At 52.2% G+C, this 20798-nt stretch overlaps 1 protein-coding gene across 3 annotated transcripts in view; it reads right to left on the reverse strand.

The window, feature by feature from the left end:
- Positions 1 to 653: 653 nt before the first annotated feature.
- Crtac1 (cartilage acidic protein 1) overlaps positions 654 to 20798 on the reverse strand; it is a 144107-nt gene continuing 123962 nt past the window's right edge. Inside the window, exons 8-15 of one of the 3 annotated variants that reach the window (XM_028888852.2) lie at positions 19508 to 19644; positions 16089 to 16171; positions 15175 to 15275; positions 14618 to 14786; positions 4848 to 4993; positions 4129 to 4171; positions 1732 to 1875; positions 654 to 1286 (exon numbers count right to left, since the gene is read on the reverse strand). In XM_028888852.2, the coding sequence (XP_028744685.1) occupies positions 1168 to 1286; positions 1732 to 1875; positions 4129 to 4171; positions 4848 to 4993; positions 14618 to 14786; positions 15175 to 15275; positions 16089 to 16171; positions 19508 to 19644 (942 nt within the window). In that variant the 3' untranslated portion in view covers positions 654 to 1167. Of the gene's footprint in view, positions 1287 to 1731; positions 1876 to 1904; positions 2564 to 4128; positions 4172 to 4847; positions 4994 to 14617; positions 14787 to 15174; positions 15276 to 16088; positions 16172 to 19507; positions 19645 to 20798 lie in introns of those variants that run through there. The other 2 variants (XM_028888855.2, XM_037206985.1) reach the window with 2 other exon arrangements.

Here is a 20798-nt window from a genome sequence, read left to right on the forward strand (position 1 = left end):
CATTCTTAAGCATGATTTTATTATATCTTCAAGCGACTTTTTCCCCCCATGAAGAATATATCTGTGATTTATAATGTGCCCTCACTTCCAGAGCTGGTCGAGAGCATATTCTATGGTGTTACATCATCCCCAAAGAGTGCTCTGGCTACAGGCACTTACAAGTTCCTAAGCATATTGCAAAAGCTGGGTTGTTAAGTTCTTTCTAGAAACCAGGACTGCTGGAGACTAGCCATACATATGTCCAGCCTCACGGGGAGGAGTTGGGGAGGAAAAGGGGTGTGTGGATGTAATGACCCAACTCTCTTGTCATTTATGAAAAGGGAGTGGAGACCCAGAGTGAAGAAGTGAATTCCCCAAAGTAAACTGTCCAGAGCACTGCCTCTGTGTCTGTCCCTTGCCCATGCCACACGCCTTGCCTGCTCCCCCAAGTGTGAATGTTGTTTCGCTCACCCAACCACACTGGCGGTGCCTGGGACTAGTGCTTTCCTAAGGTCGTGACTTGTTTCGTGTACCTCCTGGTGGAAGGGTCACAGCTAAAACAGCGTTCCAACCGGCATGCTCTTGCACACCCACCCTCCCCAGCTAGCTAGGTGCTAATATCCAGCAGAGAGTTTATTGGCATAATTTCTCCAGAAAAGAGGCTGGAAGACTTAGCAAGTTCAAACTTGAGCATTTTTATCAACAGTCCCAAAGGGCCACCCTTTCCCTTCCCATCACCACCACCAACCCAATAAGGCTTTCATAATCATAGGAAATCAGGTTGTACAAAGCAGCAACAGCGCAGGCCAAATGAGCAGGCACATGATACATTACTGAGTCAGCTGAGCAAGCAACCACCTGGGAGCCATCTTTGTTAAGGGCAAAATAAGAAGCTCACAAAGATACAGAACTGACTGGACTGTCTTGGCTCTTCGGAAGGAATGAAGGATGGGGTAGAGAGGAGATACTTTCCTTTTCTGTTGTCTCAGTAAAAATGCAAAGGAAGGCCTCACAAACGACTAGGGCAGCACCAGTATCTCCCAGCTTCCCTTTTCAAAGACGGCCACCCCTGCTGTCCACTTGAAGGAGCACATGGCAGATTCTATTGGGTGTGGAGAGAGGTAGGCAGCAGGAGAGATATAGTTTTCCACAAAGGTTGTTAGATTTTTTTTCCTTTATTGATGGGATTTAAAGTGCATATAACTGAAGGCAAAGTCCAAGGCCTAGAGAAAGATATGAGGCTTGAGAGAGAGGTTCGGAGAGCCTAAAGGCAGCCGAAGAATACCCACCTAAAAAGGCCACTTGAGCTGCAAAAAAACGAGAGGGTGGGGAGATAGAAAATGGGGGAGGGAAAAGGGGTGGTTGGGAGGAAGGAGTTTGGGAGGAAGAAGAAGGCAAACACTGGTTCAGAGATTGCGCCAACAGAGACTTGGAGGACCTGCTCCCCACCCCAGCTTTGAAAACATGGGCTGACCTCCGGGTTGGAACACTTGCCTCAGGAGATTGGAGAAGAGTGGCAACCACAAAATCAGGACACAGCACCCTGGGGCCCTTCAGGTGGGGTAGCAGTGATGGGGCCTCTCCAAGCCTGACAGGTCTCCCCTGGAGATCTAACGTGAGTCTAGGAGCCTCCATCAATCCAGGGGAAGCAGAAGCTAAGGACCGTGGTCTAGAGCCCACCCAGAGACCCCTGCGCTCCCCAGGACAAGGCATGTTCCCTCTGCTACTGAACGTGGCCAGCGTTCCACTTACCCACACAGGCTGTGCCGTCCTCATTGGGCTCAAAACCCCGACTGCATCTCTTATTGGTCCGGCACCTGTAGCTTCCATACGTGTTGACACACACGGGCTTGTCTCGAGGGCATACGAACGGGAACTGGATACATTCATTGGTGTCTGCAAGGCAAGGGAGCCACTCACCAGGGCGAGGTGGGCAGTGCACTGTCCCAGCTTAGGATCTGTCTGCCCACCTGCCCTGTGACCCCGGGCATGTCCCTTCTCCTTGCTGGGCCTGCCTCTTTATTTTAATGCCCTTGGATAGCGCCTCCTGTCCTTGACCCCTGAATATTGGGGGAGCTCAGGCTTGGCCCTGGGCCCCTTCTATACACTACATTTTCTCCGGATAAACTCTTTAAATGTGGATGACTGTAAACTTCCTACCTCCAGCCGTAACCTGTCCTTTGGGCTCCAAGCTCGTGAATCCAATCACCGATGACCTACATGGCAGTTCCACTTGGATGTCTAATACACACCTCAGACTGATCATTTCCAAAACGGAACTCTGATTTCCCTCAGCCCTTAAGCCTCTTCTGTCCCCTGTTCGCATCTTCCACAGCTCTGTCAACGCCACCGCCAACTGCTCAGCCACACCAACAGAAATCAGACTTACCTCCCCATCCTCCCACTTCCTCAGCCCAGGGTGCAGTCCACTCTGCCCCAAAGCACGTTTCTCATCTGTCCACCTTCCTCACTCGGCCACCACCCTATGCCCAGCCCCCATGGTCTCTTGCCTGGATTTCTGCAGCGGCCGCCTTATTGGCCTCCTGGCTTCCATGCTTCCCTCCAATCCAGCAGCCAGAGTGATCTTTTAAAAATGTGAATCACATCAGGTCACTCTCCTGCTTAGCTTCCAAGGGCCTAAGAACGAGGTCCGGACTCCTTCCCGGAGCCTCAAGCCCCTCCTTGGCCTGTACTGCTGCCCTTCGGTCTCATCTCAGCCGTAACAGCACCTCTGAGAGCCCTGTGGCAAACTCAGGCCCTTCTTTGCTCGTCCTCTGCCAGGAAAGCTCTCCCCTCAGCTCTTTCTGGGGCTGGTCCTTCTAATCCTTGTGGTTTCGACTTAAAAGTCCCTTCACCAGTGGCTCTTTCTGACTTCTCTGCTCAGAGTCCCCAGAGAGCACCCTGCTGATAGGGTTTCTAAACCATTTTTATCACGCCGTGTAGTCCTGTGTTTGAGGTCTGACCCCTCTACCAGAGGCACTTGGCTGCATCCCCAGAGTCTGACGTGGTGCTTAGTACCATGTAGAGGGCCTACTGGGTGACAGGCAGAAAGAGGTGCTAGACCGGCGAAGTCTCAAAGGGTCATCTCAGTACGCAGTGAAGACTCTGAGGTCTCACGTGCCTGTGCTGTCCACTTATCATGTGACCACAGTGGGGTCATGGACAGTATGGGAGAGTCACGTCTTCCTCTAGCCACCCTAGCCCTCGCGCTGTGCTTCCTCGCTTTGCAGTCCTAGGCCCAGGCAGCGTCCTCATGGGCACACGGCCTCCTCTTTCTCTGGCTGTCCTACTCACCATCCCTCAGGTCCCAGACTGACCTCGATTTCTCTAGGCTTTCTTCTGGGACCTACCCCAGAGCGCTTAACAACTCCCTTGGTACTTTCCTGCTCATTCCATCCCTGGCCCCACATATGGCTGTCAGCTGTTCATATGTGGGCCTCTCTATTAGCTGTGAGCTCCACAAGGGTGAGGCTGTGTCTAGTTTTCTCTGGGTCTAAGGAAGAAAGAATCCTCACCCTAAGTCCTCATTGTAAGTAATCAGGATGTAAGGCTTTGGGTTGGACGTCTTCTGGACCCTGGGCTGCTAGACTTGCCCCTTCATAGCATACTGGGAGACTTGAGGAAGTCATGAGACCCTCACTGACCTGGCATCTGGAAGCTACCAGCCTCCCCTGTGCTGGACCAGGCTGCGGTCTCCTATCTGCACTGTGATTACATTCCACACCCCGCTGTGCCCCAATGCCTCCCACAATCAGCTTCACCGCCATCTCTTAGTCCCCGGGCTGGCTGCTCTTCAGGCTGGCCATAGACTGTTTCCGCTCTGCTTTCCGGCCGGGTGAAGCCTATCTGTCACCATCTCAGTGTCTGTGTGGCAGTGTGTACCCGTCCCTGGGGTTTGTTCTGATAGGCGTGGCAGGCCGGCCAATGCCCAGGAGTGAAGAGGGTCAGCCTGTGGGGGCTAATGCCACTCTCACTTCGGGGAGTCCCGGGTTGGCTGTGTCGGCACCTGGATCCCTCAGGACCAATGGCGTCTTCCGCCCCCTGTCTTTCTAACCCCTGTCTGCATCTTGGGCCTTGGTAGGGTCGGCTGATAGTCCTCAGGAAGAGCCCAGCTTCTGCCCCTTCCTCTGGTGCCTAGAGGTGACTCACCCATGCAATGGCCATTGTCCTGCTGGGAGAATCCTTGTCCGCACTGCAAGGTGGCAGAAGCAGAGACACTTGTGAGTTGAGAGGCCTCGTCTTGGGTCCCCTCCTTGTCACAGCCACAGAGCAGCTGTCCCCCTGATTACGGCCCGAGAGATGCTCTTAGCCTGGGCCTGAGGGCAGCCCTCCTTTTGTTCTGCCTTGCACTGAGGGTGGAGATGGTGGTGGGGGTGGGGAGGGCAAGAACATGTGATTCAAACTCTCCCTGTACTTGAGTCTATGTACCTGATGGACCCGAAACTGGACCAGAACTGTACCCCCAAGAGGCTCAAGAACCCCGGTTTGTGGTCTGAGCCTCATCCAGTGCTAATAGGAGGCCTCTTCAGGTATTCAGAAAATACCACCAAGGCAGCAGGAGACTAGGGTTCAGTTCTCAACTCAGTACATAACTGCCTATGTTACCTTAGCTAGCTTTGGGTTACTTTCTAGGCCTCTGGTTTCCTCCTCTGTAAAATGGGTGCAAAACACATTGCCTACCAAGCCCCCAGGATTCTGTGAGAAGCTGAGGGGGGTATGGTGTGTTGCGAAACTACAAATGGAGCTGTCATCCCTATCATTCTAGAGAGCAAGTGTATAGATTTACCCCAAGGGTTGTGGGTGGTGGTCCCTGCTTTTTTTTTTTTTTTTTTTTTTTTGGACTATGAGGTCCAGAGGCCTTGGCCCACCTCTAGTGGGGCTGTGTCCTGAAGTTTGTCCTTATCCCTGGGGTAGAGGATCTCCAACACCGAGTTCATCTCCCCGCTGGCCACGCTGCGGCTCACCATCTTGCCATCTGGCCACGTCACCTCCACACTACTGGCTTCATCCCTTCCTGTTGGAGAAAGGACAGGGGTCAGGAGAGGAGGAGGGAGGGCCCCTGGAGTACTAGCGTAAGTATGTTAGCAGAGAGAGTCAGTAAATAAGGCACTCGTCCAAGGGCCGTGGGAATGAGTCAGACAGATTTGAGGAAGCTCCTCCTCGGGGCCCTACTGTCCAATCGACCGCTCTGCGGTGATGGAAAGGCCTGGTGCGTCCCTGTCCAGTGCACTAGCCCCTGGCCACATGCAGGATGAGACTGACCGAAGAACTGAATTTAACATTTTACTAAATTGAAATTAATTGACAACTCAACGGCCACACGATGCTGGCGGCTGCCGTGTTGGAGGACTTTTATCCTAGCCAACAGAGTGGGCAGCAGGAGGTTGAATCTGGGGAGCTGTACGGCGTGATGGTAAGCAGGCTGACTTCAGAGCCAGGGGTTCAAATCCTGGCTCTGTCACTTGCTTGATATGATGAAAAGACATGATGGGGAGCAGGTGGCTGGGAGTCCTGGGGACAAGTCCTAGCTCTGCAGCCAACTCGCTGTGACCTTCCGAGCATGCCTCTGATATTTCTATTTACGGAGCTGTGCGAGGAGCCAAGCTCTATTTTGTCACTGGGAATGTCCCCTCATGGGTTTCCCTCTCCATTTGGGAGGCAGGCCAGTAGACGAACACATAAATCGTGTCAGATATTGATAAGCCGTGTGATGGGAAGGAAAGGCAGACACTGGGGTAAAGACCTGGGTGCTGGCCAAGGCCCTGTGCAGTGGTCGGGGACACACTCCCTGGGGAGGAGGCACTGGAGCTGCGCTGTAAATAAAGACCCAGGAAAGACAGGGGGAGAGAAAGGCCACTCTGCAGATCTGAGATGTTTACAAATGACACCCACAAAGCTCAGACAATGTCCCCTGCGAATCCATCATGCACACCCCTAGAGCAGCATGCTCTGTCAACGGCAAAAAGTGGGTTGGGAAGACTGGTCAGGTGTTGAGGTGCTGCCAAGGTGTGCCCAGCTCCTGCCTAAGGAAGCAGGTTAACCTATAGCAAGATCTGGCTAATGATGGTGACACCGGGGTGGGGGTGGGGTGGGGTGGGGGTTGATGGCCATCACCTGTGGGCCGTTCTCAGGTCATAAGGGAAAGCAGGCAGTGCTCAGCACACCCAAGGAAGGGTGCTGGGACAGTCCCGGGAGGGGCTCAGAGGACAGGACTTGTGCCCACAGCCCGTGCCTCCCACAGAGGCCCTGGCTTGGTTGGCCCCCACCTTTGTCTAGTCAGAGGCGGCTTCTCAGCCGGCCTGACTGCTACCCCCACCCCCAAGTCCTAGAGCAGGGGGTGGGAGAGAGACTGAAGGGGGCCAAGTATAGATTTTCTGTTTTGAAGCAGAATCGTGAGCTCATGAATTTGGTGTTTTTAGGGCGTGCAGTGCCCAAATTAAGTGGCACACGTGAAAAGCAAACATTTTCCATTAAAAAAAGGAGACAAAAGCAAGCGTTTCTCACCTAGGCCAACAGAACGGCTCCATGAATACATTTTACAGCCTGACTGAAGCCACAAATAACTCAAGGAGTTGAGGAATATTCATAAACTCAAATTTGCAGCCCGCACTGGCGCGTGTGGCTCTAGATCAGGTTCTCTCTCCCTGAATACCAGGGAGGGGCCGTTAGATGAGTACGCCATCCTTTCTGGACCTTAGTTTCTTTGTCTGAGACTTGGGGGTGCAGGCTCAAAGCCCCACTGTCCAGGGAAGCACAACCTTTCCCCCTGGAGTAAGAGTACTGCCCCATGGATGACCTGTTACTCTCGGCACGCTTAGACAGGTTGTTAGTAACGCTGAACACTGACAGCATGCCCAGACCAGACCAAATGCTTCATGGTGTGAACACATCAGCTCCTCACACCTTCATGTGGAAGGTGTTGTCTATATAATCTTCATCTTAGAGAACACTGAGACCTGGAGAGGCCAAGGAAATCGCCCAGTCACTCACCTAAGGCCTGTGTGACCCCAGAGCCTCTGTCTGCTTCAGCCTTAGTACACTACTCTTCCCTTACTCAGTGACCATCCTGCACCAGATGCTGGACAGGATCTAGGATTCAGCATTGAACAAAAAGGACCCAAGCAAGTTGGAGAGAGCCGATTGCTGCGGGACTAATGAACAAGGTGATGCCATAAAGAGTGAGGGAGGGCTTGTGAGGAGACGTGCCCCTCAGTGAGGACGGTGGCAGAGAAAAAAAGCATTCAAAGTAGGGTGGTGAGTTTGGTAAGAAGACATGTGAAAGGGTAAGCTGTGTTTGAAGATGCAGAAGTTCAAAGTTGGGGGGAGCAGAGCGGAAGGATGTTATTAGGTGGGGGGTAGGGAGGCAGGAGCTAGGGAAGAGCTTTGGAGTCTTTGCGCCTGCAAGGTGGGCATTTTGTGCCCATTCTCTGAATTTAAACACCGAGACCTGGCAAGGTCGGAAGGGACTTGGGGTTACTCTGAGCTAGTGCTGGAACCCGGGCTCGAGTCCTTGGACAGGGAGACAGATTCCTCGGCTCTAGGCCGCCAGCCAGGCATCTCCGGTGTTCCCAAAGCTGTACAACTGCAGGGCCTGTCTCTCAGCCTCTGAGGTGAAGCGGCCACGCGGCCCGGCCTATGTGCAGGAGAGGTCTGCCTAGGCGGGGCCGTTACCCAGCAGAGACATAGGTCAGGAACAGCGGGGAGTTGCCTCTAGCAGCTTTGAAAGGACAAAGGCCAGGGAGCCACATGGCATTGTGCTTTTCAGAATTACAAGCAAAACAGATGGTGGGAATACAGTTGGTGGAATATTTTTGCACTTTAATAAAGCCATTTTTATGTGGGGCACTGACTTTTCCTTCCCTAAATGAGCACCAGCCGGTTTGGAGGCAGCTCTGAGTCACTCACAAACAATTAACTGAAGGGAGGGACGTGGGGGTGGGGGTGGGATGGCATCAATGCGCGGAGTTGGGAGAGCTGGAGTGGGTGCCCACAGTGGGGGGCACTCGGGGACCGAGTGGGCTAGCGGTACTTGTTGTTATTTGCTGGGCTTGGCTGTACACTGGTTCAACCTACTGGCGCTCAGGAAACGCAGCGGCAGCCCTGTGGGGGCTGGGTGAGCAGTATTCAACACCATAAACAGAAAGGTTTATTTATGAAGCCAGCAGGTGGTCTACACCCCGGAGGGGTAGGGACAAGCCAGGGCCGAACTGCAGAATGTGGTTAGGACTCCCCGGAGGGAGGGCAGGGTCTTCTGAGGAGGAACAAGACCCATAATGCCCTACATAGTGGAGTAGATCCCGGGGGGTGGGGGGGGGGGGGCTGCAGAACAAGGCTGGCAAAGGTCCCTGAGAATTTTACTGCCTGGTGCAGCACAGCTCAGTTTTCTAGGGAGGGAGGTGAGAACACATGCAAGGTCTGAGTCGTCTGTCCTTATGGGAGCGTTTGGAGAGGCAGCTGCAGGCGGGTGTGCCTCAGCAAGTGCATTCGGGAGTCTGCTGCATCCTGCGGGGCCGAGAAGGGCCGATGTTGTATGCATACATGTGTACTCACCTCTGTGCTCACACACCAACGCCAGCTCACCACACCTTGCGGCAACATCAGAAGGAATCAGTGGGGAGTGATTCATGGAGAGAGGACCACCAGGGAGCAGAGTTGTTTAGGTTGGGCTGGAACTGTATGCCAGGAGGGCTTCTTGCAGCCCTCTCCCCTCCAGATCTGGCCCCTGGACACAGCCTCACCCCCTACTCTGCCTCTCAGCCACGCAGCACCCCAGGGCAGGCCTTTCTTGAATACGTGATCTAGACAGCCTCCTTATCACCTCCAACTGCACAGAACTGGAAACAATCTAGCTGTCCATCAACAGGGGACTTGGTAAATAAATTATGAATGCCGCCACACAGTGAAATACTCTGCGGCGCTAGAGGAAAATAAAAGAGATGTGCATAGACTTGGAGGGATGGCCAGGCATTTATTGTTCAGGAGAGGAAAAGAGCAAACGGAGGAAATGCCATCATTTTTGTTTCATTCTTTAAAAAAAAGAAACAAACAACAAAGCTAAGTAGTATGTGCATCTATAAATGTGCCCTGTGTGTATTGCATGGGATAAAGGCTTATTAGAAGCTTGGCCTCACATTTGAAAATTGCTGCTTGTCCCTTTTCCACTCTACTCCTAACCCCTCTCCCTGCTTGGCATTTTCTTTCTTTGTGGCTCCTAATACAATCTTAACATGGTCTATTTCACCCACTTATTCTGTTCATCAAGTATTCCCTGCTTCTCTTACTACTAGAATACAGGGGTGCTCAAGGTCAGGCCCTTGATCCAGATACTGGTGGGTAGCTCGTAGGTGTTCAGTGGACATGAACTGAATTGAACCAAACCGAGCTGGAGTGAATGAGGGGAATGTTTGTGTTTTTTTTTTACTTAACAGTCTAAGCACTGTGATGAGGACTGTGGGTGATTCTTACTTCTTTTTATGATTTGTTGTATTGTCTCATTTTCCTGTAATCAATACACATTGTTCTCACAATCGAGAGAAATGTTTTAAGAGGACTCTAAGAACAAGTGCTGTGAGGCTGCTGCCCCTGCACGCACACATCTTCTCACCTCAGCGCTGGCTCTGGCTTTCCTGGACCTGCCAGGATATCCCCTCTGCCCATCATCCAGCCTCCCTTGGAGACCGTGGGGAGCTTGGCCCCCACTTCCCAAGCTCTGTTCCTATCCCTCTAACAGAATACACCCACCCCTGGGCCTTGGTTCAAGCTAGCCTGGCCTCTGGAATGCTCTCAGCCCCTGCCTTCTAAGTTCCCGCTATCTTGCTAGCCCTTCTTCCAGTCTCCGCACTTGGCAAAGCTGTCCAGGGCATGGATGATTTCACGTGCTTCATCCTCTCAAGGCTCCACAGCAGTGCAGGATGCATCCGGGACATGCATCAGTGCAGGATGCATCCGGGACAGCCCTGCATGGGACTTCCTGGGTTTGCCCAGCAGACTGGCAGCATGTCTTCCTGTCTCTCTTGCCTTCTGCTTCTGCCCTGTTTCTCTTCCTTTGCTCTTTTTCCCCCAGTCATTCCCAACACCTGGTTCCCCCACTATCTCCCTGACTGCCTGCTCTGCCCTGTGGCTGGCTTCCCTGTCAGTCAGGAGGGACAACTATGCTCAGTCCATAAAGAACCTGTTGGAATCCTAGGGCGTCCTGAAGAGGCAGGGATGGAGCTGGCCTGCCTCACTGTTTAGGCTTCTGGTCTAGTCCCTAGAGCTGCTCTGATGTCTGAGGGTCACTGTCGGCCTCAGGTAATTAGCAAAGGTCTGTTCCTGAGAGTATGTGTCCTTCTGGGAAGGGAGCCCTACAAAGGGGGGAGCCTGATTGGGGTAGGGTGGGGGACCCTTGCAGCAGTTTGGTTCAAACCAACAGCAAATCCCATTTTTTGGCCCAGTATTGAGGGCTGGTATCAGGAGGGGCCTCTGGCCTGGTGCAGTGTGTACAGCATGGGCGGCAGTTGGCCCCCAAGCACCCTGGGTCTTATCAAATGATCCTGTGAGCTGCCTAGTTGAGGAAGCAGGCTCTTCCCCTGGTGGTGACAGATCCTGGAAAGGACCCAGGGAGGCTCCTAATACACAAAATACCAGAGACAGTCCACAGGATGTGGGGCCAGACAGCCCCAGCCCAGCTCTGTTGGTCTATTCTGGGAGCCTCAATTTCCTTTTCTAGCCTGTGGAACGGGCTGACATCCAGCTTGATAAACATTTCACCTTTGAAACCACAGCAGCCACCTTGGTGCTTGAATGGCCTTCTGGGATACCCATAAGCTGAGGGGATGTGCACACCGGGAAGAAAGAGGCAGAGAAGCTGGGGGGAGGTGGCGTCACCAAGCCCAGCAACTCTGTTTCTAGGGAGGGGTCCAAAGCCAGCCCCTCCCCACCCTCTGGAGCTGTGAACTGGGTTAGTGTGTTTAAGCGGAACCTCAGTTTTCTGGCCTGTAAAGTATGGACTACGGTTCATAATTCATCAAGTTCCCAGGAGAACTGATGAAGAATCTGGGCAAAGCCCTGCATACTCGAAGCATTCTGTAGGAGTCAGCTACTGCTGGTTTGCAAAAGAGAGGCCTCCATGTTTAAAAGTCAGCTTGTACCTTTAGGGCCAGCATAGCAAATAGCTGCCCTCGGAGTGACAGATGCCCCAGGCTCAGGCTAGCCCATCCAAGCGCGATCGCCAGGGAACACGCTCATATAACTAGGCCTTGGGTCCCCTAACTATTTATTACTTCTTTCTCAGACTACATAAATATTATGTGTTCCCTATAAAAACCAGAATGCGCACACATATACTAGAACATATGGTAGAAAACACGAACCACATTTTCAGGCAGGCCTGAGTTTGAATCCCAGCTCCGCCATTTGAGAACCATGAGCTCACAGGCAGGCTTCATTTAGCATTTGGATCCATAGCTTCCTCATTTCCAAGATGGAGAGAATAACGCCCATCTGAGGGTACTCACGAGGACCAGCTTGTGAGTACCGAGTGCCCAGCACTGTGTCCAGAACAAGCGGCAGTCCCTGTAGTAATCTAGCCACTCAGATGGAACGGCTTATGCTCTTTGTCTTTTCTTTATTTTTTCTGTGCACATATGATGTGTGCTTAATATTAATGTGGCTATATACTTATCGATTAGAGAACATATTGTCTAATCTTTTTATATTAAAATCATATCACCTCATGAGGTGCTAACACACGGAGAGCATCTGGTTAGAGCCGGGGAATCTTTGACTGAAATGCTTTAACTCCTGGCCTGCCTCTTCCTCAGTCTTTTCCCCATTAATTGTAATCCCTGCATACTCCCTGAAGAATTTTCATATCTCCCTCTAACCTCCACATTTTTAAAAAACATTTTTTGGACATAACTGGAGACACAGCAGACATGAAGATAATGCAGAAGGGTTCATGTAGACAGTTGTCCAGGTGGTTATGGCTTGCTTCATGATTGTACCACACTGCAGTCGGGGCGTTGCCATGGGAACAGGTGTGTGAGCAGTTCTACGTCACGAATCACACATTAGATTCATGTAGCCACTCTCACTGAGACACTTGGCGCCCATCACTGTGGAGATGCCCTTCACTACTTCTACCCTGGAACTGCCCGTCTTCAGCTCTGTGACTTCGTCATTTGGGGAAGGTGACTTTGGCCATGAGACTTCTTTACTCACCAAAGGCCTCTTATTGCCAAACCACATTCTACAGCATCAATGTACCACAGTGAGTTGAAACATTAACCCACCAAAGGACACTTGCATTGTTTCTGTTTCTGTTTCATTTTGTTTTGAGACAGGGCTTCTCTGTGTAGCCCTGGCTGTCCTGAAACTCACTGTGTAGACCAGGATGGTCTCAGACTCAGAGATCCACCTGCTTCTGCCTTCTGAGTGCTGGGATTAAAGGCGTGCGCTGCCACCACTGGGCCATTGCTTCTGGTTTTTAGCTCTCAAACATAACACTATTATGAATACCAGTGCAGAGATCTTTGTGTGTCTATTTTTTCATTTTTCTGAGATGCATAGTTAGGGATATTAGAGACTCTGCCCCCCCAACTTCTGATGACGGCATTTGTAATTTTTTGACTGCATTATGATGTGAAAAACAAGAGACATTCAAGTGGAAACTGAACATAGGACCTTGAATGGGCTGCTACTGCCCCAATCCCACACCACCCCATCCAGTAATAGACATTATGGTCCTCTCTTGGGACACTGGGCAGTGGTGGATAGTCAGGAAGGGAACAGCCGACACTCGCAGCTTACCACGCTGCATCGAGGATGTGTCGCCTTGATGTGCTTACTAATGCAATGCTTCCAGTGTAAGATCCTTTAACTACGGTGGCATGGAAGCCCAGGATGGATCAAGGAGCACCTGTAACAGCTGGGGCATACCTATAGTTTTTCTTCTCTCTCTCTCTCTCTCTCTCTCTCTCTCTGAGTCAGGGTTTCTCTGTGTAGTCCTGGCTGTCCTGGAACTCTCTCTGTAGACCAGGCTGGCCTTGAACTCACAGAGATCCACCTGGCTCTGCCTCCCAAGTGCTGGGATTAAAGGCGTGCACCACCACCACTCAGCATAGTTTTTCTTTTTAAAAATAATCTACCAAACAGGCAGGCCAGTGAGATGGCTCAGCAGGTAGAGGTACTTGCCAAGCAAGCCTGGTGACCTTCGTTCAATCCCTGGAAGCCACATAAAGGTGGAAGAGACAACTTCACAAACATTGTCCCCTGACCACCCCATGCACGAATACCCCCTCCCCCCAGACACTAATAATAAATACAAAACTAAAACTATGACCCACCAAGCCATTTTCAGCTTATGGCCCACCGCAGTGAGAGAGCCAGCTTCTCCCGTGTCTGGAAGCTGCCCAGCCCCTAGCAGCATAATTGTGGGCCATTCTGAAAGCTGGGCAGCAGTAGCTCAGCAGCACCAGGGGCATGCTGTTGATCTGCTTCGTGATGTGTGCAGATTGCTGCTTTTAGACATATAAAAGGGCAGGGTTTTCTAGAATCCCATCCTCCACCCAGAGCCAGCCTTCACCCCTTGGGGTGACTTTGTGCTCATTAAAAACTCAGGGCTCCAAGCCTTCCATCTGAGGAAGTCATCAGCATCTTAAAAACGGAACTAGCTCCTGAGAGGTCAGGGGGCAGCTGCTCTGTGCTGTGGGATGTTCTGTAAGTCCTGTGGGAGCCCTTCTTGGGTTTCTCGTGGCTTTACCCAGCAGGTCCGTATAGAGGATGATTAGGACCATGGGCCTGAGTGCAGGTGTTTGAGATGGTCTGCACTTGGCTGTGCTGGGGGATGGTCTGTATGTCAAGTTGTTCTGATTGGTTAATAAATAAAACCTGATCGGCCGTGGCTAGGCAGGAAAGATAGGCGGGACTAGCAGAGAGGAGAAATAAAAGGACAAGGCAGAAGTAGCCTCGCTGCAGCCGCCGCCATGACCAGAGATGCTGCAGCCGTCGCCATGACCAGAGATGCTGCAGCCGCCGCCATGACCAGAGACGCTGCAGCCGCTGCCATGACCCGCAGCATGTGAAGATGCTGATAAGCCACCAGCCACGTGGTGAGGTATAGATTTGTAAAAATGCGTTACTTTAAGATATAAGAATAGTTAACAAGAAGCCTGCCACGGCCATACTGTTTTGTAAGCAATATAAAGTCTCTGTGTTTACTTGGTTGGGTCTGAGCGGCTGTGGGACTGGCGGGTGGCAGAGATTTGTCCTGACTGTGGGCCAGGCAGGAAAAACTCCAGCTACAGCTCTGGAGTCATAGTCAGTGGAGATCGGCATGTGAACAAGGCTTTGGCCTGGGCAGATGGAGAATTAAGTACTCTGACTCCAAGGTGAGCTAAGTCCACAGAGGCCCTGGGGTGGGGGCTCCTGCAGGTAAGGGCCAACCTTCCCTCCCCCATTCCTTTCTTTTGAGCACAGACTCACTACAGAACGTAAGCGGTTGCCTTTACAGTGGGCATCCCTGGTGATGCCATAGTGAAGTTGCATCACAGGGCACCTTGCGGGCATCCCTTGTGGTGCCATAGTGAAGATGCATCACAGGGCACACTGCAAGACTTAGTTGCAGAATCTGCTACTGTCCCCATGGGCCCCGACTCACCCAGGCCAAAATGTGCCACGGGCTCCATCTCACATAGGTAGCCGGAGCCCCCATCAATGATCCGCAGGTGCGCCCCACTCTTCTTGGTGTAGAGTACAACCTTGGCGCCTCTGGCGAAGGCCCCAAACCGGGTGCGAGGCACCACACGCAACCAGTTGTTGCTGAAGCCCTGCGGGGGAGGAAGGTGGCAGGCATCAGCCAAGCTGGCATAGAGCAGGGAGGCGGGAATGCTGGGAGGGAGGGAGGAAGGGGAGGAAGGGGAGGAGGAGGAGGAGGAGGAGGAGGAGGTGCAGAAGAGAAAAGAGGGAGACATGTGGGCAAAGATTGCAGGAAGGAGGGAAAGCCAAATGACTGTGGGGAACGTTTGAGGCAGAAGGCAGGGAGCTGAGCAAGGGAGTCTCCTGGAAATGGTTCTTCCGGCTGGGAACTTAAGGGCTTCTGGGTCCGAGGCTTTTCACTTCCCATCATGCTGGCTAGCAAGCCCAGGTTCCTGTGCCTTCCTGGGTCCCTGAGAGCACACCAGGCCGGGAGCTAAGGGCCCTGGGATGGGCACACACCTGATTTCCCCGGAAGACAGATAGTGGCTGAGCCATGGACTCTCCATGTGACAAGATGAGGTCCAGCATCCCATCTCCATCGAAGTCGGTCACCACGCCCCCTACAAACAACACAGATTTCACCTCTAGCCATCAGCCACTAGACCAAGGGGGAGGAGGGGCTCCCTGGTGTGGCGACAATGGCCATGAGTGTGAAGGCAAAAGGAGAGAAGTGTTGGGGCGGGAACAGGGCTGCAGGCCCATCTCCCTCCTGTCCATCATCCAGCTCAAGACAGGAATTCACAGACAGGCTTCTCTTCCTTTCCCTGAATCTTCATGGACGGACGGGATGGGTGCACATTATTACCTTGCTTTTCTTGTGGTTTGAATGATACACTTCTTTATTTACATAGTGTTTTTGTTTTTGTTTTCCAACTTCTCCAGTGTTTGCACAGGCATGGTCTCTTTCTGGTCCTCTTTACAACCCAGAGGTGAGAAAGGCAGATACTCTCATTTTGTGGAAAACAAAACCCAGAAAATAAGGTAACTACAGACCTGGGTCCTAGGACTCCCAGTCAAGTGCTCTTTGCCTAACACTGAGCTGATTGCCGGGTGCGGGGAAGGGTCAGACATGGGACGCCTGCCAGGCAGCAGAGGGGCACATCCCTCAACCTCCCTATCTCTACACAGCAAGGCATGGCCAGAAAAACAGTTGCTTCCCACCAATCCTGCTCCTCCCTTAGCAGCCCTGGGGATGGGAGGAGGGGTGGTCTCCTTCCCTGCCTCCTGCCTTGGGTTCACGGCTCTCCTCCATTCTCGTCCTACCCTTGGACTCAGGACAGCAGTGACAAGATTGGCTGCCTGACATCTTGCTCCTCCAAGGGTGTGGGCTGTGTAGAGCTTGGCAGAGCCGCTGAAGCCTCCAGGTGCCTTACCTGTGCCTCGGCCCTCAGGCTCCAGAGCATCACCAGGATTGAGCTCCTCGATGAGAGGGTCCCCATGCTCCCTGCGGATAACGCTGTAGAAAAGACAGACTTGTTCCAACAGGGCCCTTGTGGGCTCCCTGGACCTACTGGCCAGTCACTTTTTCTGTCCCTTGAGACCCCTACACTGTGCTCCGGATGCCCATGGAATTTCTCTCCGCTCACAGACTCTGCCTTCACTATGGCAGTTCCCTTCTTGCGTTTTAATTTATGTTGGTAAGCATTGATTTTTCCTTCTCTAATAGATGAATTATAGACAGCCTGGGGAGGGGCAGGTGATGGATGGAGAAGGGCAGAGGCACAGCTACCTTCAACTGCCCTTCATGCTCCTCCAAAGGGTGCTGGCTCCGTAGCTCTGGATGTTGCTGAGGGTTCAACCTCACGCAGGCTCTCTCTCCTCCACCCACCCGCCCTCCAGTGACTGTTGCTGCGAGAAGCCATCCCTGCTGCCCCTGTCTTTCCTGCTCTCCTGGCCTTTATCACTTTCTGCCCATGTTAACTCTGCACGCTGCATCTTATCTCTCAAGCTGGTCTGTGAGCTTGCTCTAGGCTGGGACCTTGTATTATTCAATCTTCTCCCATGGGATTGAACACAGGGACTAGCTCCCGAGCAAGCTCCAAGCACATGTCTGTGGGGGTGTTGGAGTGAATCCCAGGGGCAAATAGGAAGGGTCCCTTTGGGTTGGAATACTCAGTCTTGTCCCCGAGCACTTCTGAGGCTCTCCCCATGTCTGGCTGTCTCTGTATGAAGTGAGCAGTGTGTAGCCGATGGTGGTGTGAGTTCTCCTCTCTAGCTTCTCTCACTTGCTGAATTCTGTAGCTGTGGATCCTCTGCCCTGGCTGGGTGAGGAGCCTGGGAGGAGCCTGAGGCAGGAGGAACTTAGACTCCTCTCCCCACCAAACTGTCTCCTCAAGTCGCACTCTGTGCCCCAAGAGCTGGAGCCTGTGGTGACTGGATGCAGGCCGCTGCAGATGTTCAGGCACTTGCAGGGTTGTACAGATGCCTATGATGCATCCTCCATTCACTTAGGGCCTTTAGGTTGAGCACATCATACATGTGCACATGTGGGTGGCACACAGTGTGCCTGGGAAGGGTGTTGTGTGTAAGTACACATGGGCATGTGCACATCTGTTAGCGGTGTGACTCTTCAGCTTGTAGGCTCACACTGTCCTTTTGACAATTTGTGTGCTACAGGTTTTGTGGTAGCTGGGCAGAGGCACAGGGTGGTAAAGGGAATAGGGGAACGGTCAGACTGGCATTTCAGCAGGTTGCCACGCTGGACTAGAGACTAGGCAAGGGCTGTGGTGGGCTCAGAAAGCCGCATAAGACCAGACAGTAGTGCAGGGAGACTTGAGAACAGACCAGGTGTATTTAGATGCATAAGTAGGAGGCAATCCATGCCCTACTAGGCCTGGAAGAGTCCTTGCTTGCATGGTCCTCACAGGCTCCTATCTCTGGGGCAAGGATCTGGTTTCGGTGATACACTGCCTGAAGCGTCATTAAAGGACCATGAGGCTTTGGGTCCCCAGTGCCTGGGCATGTGGCAGGAGAGACAGGGCTCCAGGAACAGGTCCCTTCAGTGATGGTAACAAACTGGTATAGTACAGGACAAGTGAGGGTTAAACTTCCAAGCTGCCAATTGAGCAGCAGTCCCAGCTGCAGCCCCTAAGCTGTGTGCTCAGGACCCAGCCATCTGCCTCCGGGACTTGAGGCCCAGCTGTACCTAGACAGTGGCTTCTGCTGCCCCTGAGTGGAAGCTAACACTGCTCCAGGGGTGACCATGTGGTGACTGTCCGCTGCCAGCCCAGGGACAGCCTCTCTTGGGCAGCATGGGAAGGTGGGAGGTTGGACCAGGCCAGGAAGGTAGACAGGCAGAAAGGTACTTGGGTTCTTGGGCCACAGAACCAGAGCCCTAGACAAGTCGCTGCTCAGGGCCCCGGCAAGTGACACTTTATTAGCTGGAGAAGGAAGGCAGCATCTCTGTTAACGAGCAATTGATCTTCTGCAATTAATCTAGAAGTTGTGAATAAGCTTTTTGCAAGGCACCTAATTAGTAAATCTGGTGCCTTCAGGGGGTGATTACATCCAGTCAGGATTGATGCTTGGTTAATAATTATATTTTAAAACATGCTTAGTCACAGCTTGTGCCTTTTATTAATAGCTGAGCCCCCCCCTGAGAGAGGGAATAGGGACTTGGAGGGCCAAGCAGGTGACCTGACCTATTTCCTGGCTCCGAGACCTTTGCTCTACCTGCTCTCCAGACCCAACATGTCTTAGTGACATCCCAGACCATGTGAGGTTTGTTCCCGCACTGCTTTCCAAATGTCTGTGTGATAAGAATGGCCATGTGCATGCTGCTCTTGCTAGGCCTACAAAATCCTGGGCCTCAACCCTTAAGATTTGACCTGGACATCTGAAGTGGGCCCTAAGACTCGACACAAGCCCTTGGAGATTCCTCCAGTCCCCAGGAGATGTATCACCTTAGAAATCTGACCCTTTTTCCTTAGATGCGATGCTCAGGTGCATGAGGACTCCAAGATTTCCTCTCCATTCTCTTCCTTAACTGTTGTGGAATAATCTTTTTGTACACTGTGAAGTTGTGTCACTTGGATTGGCTTAATAAAAAACTGAATGGCCAATAGCTAGGTAGGTTTTTCAGGGCAGAGAGAATGCTGGGAAGAAGAAAGGTGGGGTTGCCAGGAGACACAGAGGGAGCAAGATATGCTGGAGGACAGGTAAAGCCATGAGCCATGTGGCAATACATAGATTAATAAAAATGGGCTAATTTAAGTTGTAAGAGCTAGTTAGTAACAAGCCTAAGCTATGGCTGAACTATTTTATAGTTAATAATAAGTCTCCCTGTCATTACTGGGGGGCAGTCCCAATGAAAAGGCCCAACTATACTTAATCATCTCTTCCAGTGTTCCCCAAGAGTGCTCTACAGAGCATCCATCCTTTTGAGAAACATTTCTGAAAGACGTGTCCTGTGGCCAAATCTATTTGAACACTGTCCATTTTTTTTTGGAAGTTGAAATACTCAGTGGTTCTGTTATAGGTGCTCAGAAGTCTCTGGTAAACAAGCCAGACCCTCTTTGTTTAGCCCAGGTTTATCCAAACAGACTTGACTTTGGAAGCATTTCTGTGGCTGTGGGAGTTCTACCTCATGGGGATGGAGGTATGGGCCTATCTGGACCATGTCCTCTCTACTCATTTTCCAGCCACAGCCAGGGCTGATGTCTAACTCAGAGCTCTCCCTCGATCTTGCCTGGTTTCTGTCCTCCCCTCCTCTCTCTCTCTTAATCAAGGACCATCCTCCTCTGGCACAGCTTCTCTGACCCTTGGCGTCGCCCCCATGGCCTGGACATGGTACCGGAAGAGACGATTAGCTGCAGAGTTGCGGTAGGCGATGTTGTTGAAGAAGACTTCCAGTTCCTGGTCGTTGTCGAAGTCGGCAACAATGACAGTTCTGACGGGAGAGGGCATGGAGAACTTGGGTGAGGCGATGTCCTGGAGGAGAGAGTGATGACGGTCAGAAGACAGGAGGGTAACAGTGAGCAAGAACCCACACCTCTCTACTTCAGCACCTCTATTATGTCCCCTCTGCTGTGACCTGGAGTGGTGACCTGTGGGACTGCATAAACTTCAGACTGCTTGCAGAACAAGGAGGTCAGATCACAGCTGCGGCTTACACCTGGGAGGGTGCTCTGAGCTGAGTCCAGATCACACTTAACCTGCCTGCCAATCCCCTGAGCAGCCTGATGTCAGCATTCCATTTTACAGATGGGATAACTGAGTCTTGAAGAGAGAGAGAGAGTGATTGCTAATGATGGGGGCCAGAGCCAGAGCTACAGATCGAAGATTCTGACCATGCACCTTTCCTTCTCAAGTGCTGAACCAGAAGCTAGGAAGGCACTGGAAACCACCTGCTTTTGAATCCAGGCTCCAGCACTGGCTGACCTTAGAGAGGTCACTCAAGCCTTGGGCTGGATCTCACCGTGGGATAGCAGCAGCCCACACTGTGAGGCCTGTATGTCAGGTGTACTCACAGAGTGGCCAGGAGACAGATCACTGGCAATCTGTGTTGCCTCCTCTATGTCACCGGCCCCATGCAAAGCCAGAATTATCCGTTAGCTGTGTCTCTCACTGCTCCTACTTCCTTATCCTGTTTCTCGGGAGTCTTAGAATTGTAGTTGAGACATATGATTTGGAGGAGTGTCATTATCATTTACACTTGCCCAGGACTTATGGGGAAACTCTGGACCCAAGACAGCCAAGCCGGGAACCCTCCCCCCAAGTGCTGGCAGTCTTGAGAGGGTCTGGCACAGGGTCCTAGGTGTGGGATTTGCCTCTGAAATGGAAGAAGAGCTGTGCAGATGGTCTTTTGTTTCTGAGCAGAACACTCCCACTGTGTGTAGGTTGTTCCTTGAAGACACTCAGCGCTGTCCAAATCCCATTGCCTAGGTGAAGAGAGCTGGAATGGGTTGAGCTGGTTCTCTGGGAGTCCCTGCCCTTGGACCAGGCCCTGCCCTCCTCTCCTGTTGCAGCCTGCTTTGGAACCACAGGAAGGAGCGAGCTTTCTTGGCTCAGCTGCAGAGATGCTTCCTCCTGGAGTCAGGAGAGGGTGACAGCCCTCATCAGCCCTGTAATGAGGTTGATTAAGA

The sequence above is a fragment of the Peromyscus leucopus genome, chromosome 1 (genome assembly GCF_004664715.2).
Source record: "Peromyscus leucopus breed LL Stock chromosome 1, UCI_PerLeu_2.1, whole genome shotgun sequence".
Lineage (NCBI taxonomy): Eukaryota > Metazoa > Chordata > Mammalia > Rodentia > Cricetidae > Peromyscus > Peromyscus leucopus.